The sequence below is a fragment of the Platichthys flesus genome, chromosome 20 (assembly GCF_949316205.1).
Source record: "Platichthys flesus chromosome 20, fPlaFle2.1, whole genome shotgun sequence".
Taxonomy (NCBI): domain Eukaryota; kingdom Metazoa; phylum Chordata; class Actinopteri; order Pleuronectiformes; family Pleuronectidae; genus Platichthys; species Platichthys flesus.
Genome location: NC_084964.1, coordinates 2,397,713 through 2,403,712, shown reverse-complemented (window position 1 = coordinate 2,403,712; position 6,000 = coordinate 2,397,713). Strand labels below are relative to the sequence as shown.

At 40.7% G+C, this 6,000-nt stretch overlaps 1 protein-coding gene across 1 annotated transcript; it reads left to right on the top strand.

Annotated features, from left to right (window-relative positions):
* Nucleotides 1–616: 616 nt before the first annotated feature.
* On the top strand, nucleotides 617–5,633 carry tfam (transcription factor A, mitochondrial). Its single transcript, XM_062414077.1, has 7 exons — nucleotides 617–867; nucleotides 1,817–1,941; nucleotides 2,736–2,806; nucleotides 2,985–3,134; nucleotides 3,363–3,458; nucleotides 3,934–3,990; nucleotides 4,076–5,633. Exons 1-7 carry the CDS (start codon nucleotides 782–784, stop codon nucleotides 4,331–4,333), a joined length of 843 nt encoding a protein of 280 aa, XP_062270061.1. The 5' UTR covers nucleotides 617–781; the 3' UTR covers nucleotides 4,334–5,633.
* Nucleotides 5,634–6,000: the final 367 nt, after the last annotated feature.

Below are 6,000 nucleotides of genomic sequence, written 5' to 3'. Positions count from 1 at the left end.
TGGAGATTACATCAGACACAAACAGAAGTCAGCGTCATGGATCAAAGCTCACAGGGGCATCAGGTACAATGAAATGGGAGATTCAATCGCTAACAATCTTTAAAACAGGAAACAGTTATGGAGGCAGCTTTCAGTAAACTCAAGCTAAAGCAGTAATAAGGAGTAACATCATGACTGACTGGCAAAAACAATGGGATGAGGGTAGAAAAGGACGACATCTATGTCGCATAAATAAAAAGTGTGAAGAAAAAAAAAACTGCCAAAGTCCCCAGAGAGCAAACAGTCATATCAGGGTTATAAAACAGAAAGAGAAAAGCTATAGAAGGAGCTGAGGAAATGTGGGGTGGAGCTTTTAAATCTGAAGAATCTTCAGTATTAAGGAAGGGGAATATAAAGTATTGTTTGAGTTTTTAAAAGTAACTGGATTAATGAAGATAATTCAAGTTTACTTTATTTTATATTGTTTCTTTTTTTAATAGATGTATTTCCTCTGTTCCAACATTCTGAACCGAACTCCAGCATATAGGTGGCGGTAATGCACCTTAAACGTCATGCCACCCGCCATTGAACACAAAAAGAGGAAGAAGAAGGTTTACGGGCTGGCGCTAGGGGTCGACCTTTTCCCACAATGCACCGGCAGCCAAGGCGCCTTTTGCTGTCCCTGCATGTCATCAAGGAGGAGGCTCAGCATCATTGAAACATTAGTGCATGAAAACAACAGCACGCAGCCGCTGTGGAATCCAACATCCTCTCTTTATTTTTCTCCTTACTCCACAGTGACATGGCTCCGTTCAGCTTATTGACAGCGGGTGTTAGCCTGTTAGCGAAGTCCTTCAGCGTCTGGTCCTGCACAAACTCCCTGGCACGGTAGCTAAGCTAAAGTTTCTCTGTATCAGCTAAGTCAACGTCTAGCACTTAGCTCGCGAGCATAGCATTCTGCAGACTGACAGTTAGCACATGTGTTTAATCTTTTTTGTCAAACAACGATTCAATTAAAGGAAATGGAAATATCAGTGTTTTACTGTATCAGGACAGAAGAAAGTCTACACATCTTCCGCGGCAAACTACAAACACATCTCTTCCGAATAGACCTTGGATAAAAAAAAGTAGCTATTTAGTAGCACCTATAAGGCACCTTCCTAGAGCTCTTTGAAGTTTGGCTTTCGTGAAGTCAATTGTATTTTCTTGATTCTTGTTGTTCTGGTTTTCTCTCATGGTTGAATGCACTTAGTGTCAGTCGCTTTGGATAAAAGCGTCAGCTAAATAACATGTAAGGTAATCGCACTAGTTTAAATAATCAGTTACAGCTTTAACAGGTGCATTTAAGTAGCTGATCGTATGTATTCGAGTTGGTGGACGGTTGTGAGAGGTATTTGTGTTAACATTTAACAAGAATTGGACTTTATTAGTAAAACAGGTGTGATAGGGACAGTAATGGAAAGAAAGTAGCTGTTTACCTTATGCAGCAGTTTTAATTGTCCTGCATATGTTTGGTGCTTAGTATAGAGGCTGATATACGGTAGCATCACTGAATCTGTTAACTTTCTGATGTCCGGATGTCGATGGGGAGCTCATTCCACCATTTAGGAGCCAGGAGAGCAAACAATTGTAATTTTGATCTGTTTAGCTCGCAGAGGTGTGGCTCTTTGGTATGTGGGATATGAGCAGAATTCATCTAAACACAATATTGGAAATAATGCTCTGAAGTAGGCATTATTTTCAACATTTGTATATGGAGTTTTGTGTGAAGTTGTTACCAATAGAGAAAATGGAAGATATGTTTATGAGTGTGTGTCTGTGTGTACACATTTCCTAGGTGTACCAGTTTCTTCCCAGTGAAATGTTTGACGTCCCAGGCCAGTGGCCCACCAAAGAGACCTCTGAATGGATACATGAGATACGCCGTGCAACAGCAGCCAATCATGACCAGACAAAACCCAGGTAAATGTAGACAGCATCTACAGTTGAAAAGCTTATAGTACTTAACAATAAGTTGTGTGAAGGGTGTCTGTTAAAATCAGTTGTAATTCTAGAGCACCTGCCTTCAAGGGATAGTTCACAAAAAATGAAGATTCACTCATTATCTTCTGACCACTGTGCCGATGGAGGGCTGGGTGAAGTGTTAAAGTCCACAAACCCTTTAGGAGTTTCAGGGGTAAACAGCATTGCAGCCAAATCCAATACAATTGAAGAAGCTGGTCACTCCTCCCTCAGACAGAATAAAACAGTACAAAAAAAAGACATGCTTCTCTACTGCTCATGTGGCCTCGGCATCAAATTAAACTGTCATTTACACCTTGTTTTAAGTGTAAAGTCTGCAATGGCAATGCTAACACGCACCACGCATGTGCCCTTGGCTTGTGCTCAGTGTCTGTGTTTCCAGTGTGTGCCTGCGATCGTGAATGTGGCTCCGAGGAGGATATCAGATTGCATTAAATGTAAAAAAACTGTGTAAATAACGCACTTTCGAGTAGAATGTGAATGTTGGATGACATCACCCAAGCAGTATGGAGGCATGTTACTTCCATTGTATTGGATTTGTCTGTAACACTGTTTACCCCTGGGATGCCAAATGTGTTTTTTAGACTCGAACAATTTACCCACCCCTCCTTCGGTGGGTGAATTATAATTTCTATCCCTTTAAGTAGTTTTCTTTTCTCTACTAAGCCAAATACTCAATCCCATAATTTTTTGTTGACTGCCTTGTGATTTATGAACTTTTTCTTTTTTTCTAGAAATCAAGATAGTGGATGTCGTCAGGAAGATCGCCCAGCAGTGGAGAACGATGAGCCCAGAACAGAAACGGGTACTTTCATTAATGGAACTAAAAACTGTCTGTTTGAATTAATGATTGCGTTTCTCGAGAAAGGTCACAGCCTTATCAACTTGGTGCATACATTGAAAGCCTTTACTTAACAATTTACTGTTTTCATACAGTCCCTTCACCTATGTCTGTGGCTGAAGTTGTATTCTCTCTTGTGTAGCCGTTTGAAGAGGCCTCTCTGTTGGCCAGGCAGAAGTTTAAGGTGGACTTCCAACGCTACCAGGCCCTACTGACTCCAGCACAGGTCCATCAAGAATCCCTGGACAAGAGGGAGAGGTTGGCCAAGAGGAAGGCCATACGCAAGAAGAGAGTAAGATAATGGGCAACACGTAAAGATCAAGATGTTCTGTAATCTAAAGCCTCTGTTTTATTTTCTGTGCTCTTAGAAGCACATCATTATAACCAAATTATCTAGATGTGTGTCTCAACTGAAAGTGTATTTTCTTGTTGAAGCTCTAGTCAGCAATGTGAGTACTACTTCCCGTACAAATCAGCCTTGTTGAACAATAATTGTGGATCTTACCTGTGTGTGATTCAGGAGTTGACCAACCTGGGGAAGCCTAAACGTCCTCGCTCTCCAGTCAACATCTTCATGTCTGAGCATTTTGAGGAGGCCAGAGGCGTCAACACACAAGTAAGTAACCACTGTGTTAGCTTGTGTGTGTGTGTGTGTGGACTTAACTAAAGGTCTGCAGGTGCAGGAGGTGAGATGTTGTCCATGTTATCTAGCTTCCTGTGCAGAGCCAGAGCCAGCCTCCCTGATCACTGTGTTCTGTTGGTTGGTGTCTCTGATGCTCCAGCATACTGCAGTATAGAATATAGCACTTGTCACAGCAGACTGCTAGAATACACATGTTAACAAAACTGAGCTTCCTCATACAGTGGGGTTGAGTGTGTCCCTTCCTCCACAGCCTCCGTGTTGTATTTCCTGCCCAGTTAACGTGTATCCCTCTACCGGCCAACAGTGGAAGAGCTTTTATCTTGTTCTTGTCATGGTCCTGTTGACAGGTAGCATGTTATGTATATGATTGTGTGCTTGTGGGGCCAGTGATAATTTCCATGGTTTTGCACATATCACCGATATAATGTTGCCATTGATGTTCATTCAGGCAAAGATGAAGTCACTGATGGAAGACTGGAAGAATCTGTTCATCCACCAGAAACGGGTTAGTACCACACTGTTTACATATTGTTAACTTTTCTAGTTCTAAGGCTTTCATGCAGATGTTCTGTGTTCCTTCCGCATCTCAGGTCTACACACAGCTGGCAGAGGATGATAAAATTCGCTATAAGAATGAGATGAAATCATGGGAGGACCATATGATTGAAATTGGACGAGAAGACCTGATCAGAGAGCAGACCCTGTCTGCCAGGAGAAAGGCTGCTTCTCAACCTGCAGCAGCCAAGAAAGGAACAAAGAAAGCTATAGTGAAGAAGGCCAGTGCCACGGGAAAGTCTACTACAACCAGGACGACAACAAAAACTGTCAGGGCGACCAAGAACAGATAAGCTGTGTGTATCTACTGAGTCTAGAGAAAAGCGTGTTCATGACGGCTGAAGACAGGAGATTTGATGACCCAAGACTGTACCCTAGTTTTTTTTTCCGTCCTCAAACTTGATAGTCACAAAGTATCAAGTTTTGTCATTGATGCATCTTCGGTTCAACAGGGCAAACTTCACAGCGGTCAAACAGAATACAATAATTTCACTGCACCTGAAGACCTGAGCGCTGGAATGGAATGGACCAGGTACAAGGTGAGCTTATCCTCACCCACTCAACAAAACCCATATGGCTTTGAGTGGTTGAATGATATTGAGTGGGACAGACTCAAATGGGAGTTAGAAAATGTCATGATCTTAAAAGCTAAAACGCTTGAGTGAGATGTTACATTTCCCTGATACGGTTTTCCATCTGCAATCGTTAAAAGTTTCTACTATTACGGTTTATGTTTATACAACTACACTCTTCTGTTTTTGGTATGTTATACACAGTGTTACTGTAATTAATATGTCTACTGTGATTCTCTTTTTTTATCTTGTCAACAATGAAAAGTGCAAAATGGTGTTCGTGTCAACTCTTCCTGCACATCCTGCACATTCGTTCCCACTGAACATGGATATCTTTATAAATACCACATAAATACATTGTTCATTGGTGAAAAAAGAGCTTGTCACTGTCATTTAACTCACTTTGTTATAATACAGTTTGGAAACAGTGGCGCTCTGCGACATTAAAGGGATAGTTCACTCAAAAATAAATATTCACTCCATCTACTCAACACTATGCTGATAGAGCGGTGGGTGAAGTGTTTGAGTCCAAACAACACATTTGGAGTTTCAGGGATAAACAGTGTTGGAGAAAAAAATTCACCCACCCCCCATCAGGATAGTGGTGATTAGTTACTGAGTTTATACTTTAGGGTGAACTTCCCTTAAAGTAATTCAGAGAGAGTTGAGAAATGGACAAAATAAATGTCTGGGAATTGTTGACTATAAAATGAATAACAGTAGTCATATTAACACTGAATCCCCTGTGCTCGTGTGTGCTCCGCCGTGCACTAACCATGTACAAACAGCACTTCCATGAATGGAAACTGACTGAATTTTTTTGTATCGTAGTAATTAGTGTAGCTTAAGCTTGTACAGTCACAATGTCAAACTGAAAGCCTGTTTTTTGCCATATAAGGCGTGAGTAACATTTACATCTGACGGTTTGGTTTTTTAAACACCAAAGTTCCAAATGAAGCGAGCTTTATGAGATGCTCTTGTAAAACATGTTAAGGTTGATAAAATCTCACAAAAAATGTGATTATGTTAGTCTCCCCTGTTGATTATGAAGAACCCTTTGCTTGTATTTAATGCTTCTATATTCAGACAAAGGTTTTTTAGTACTGTGTATTTACTTTCACATACAGTTTAATACAAATAGATGTAAATTTGTTTTGACATTTAAAACAATTGGTCTTAGAAATTGGTGGTTTCTGGAAAAGCTGATGCCATATTGCATTTTTTTGGCTATGGACATTTATAAATATTAGTAACATAAGGAATATAAATACATTTGGAGAAGTGACCAGGTGTTGAGCCCTGTGTAAAGGCTAAAGTCACACATGGGAGATGAGAGAATTGGAGGTCCACATTTACTCAATGCACCATGATAGAGAGGTAGTTGATTG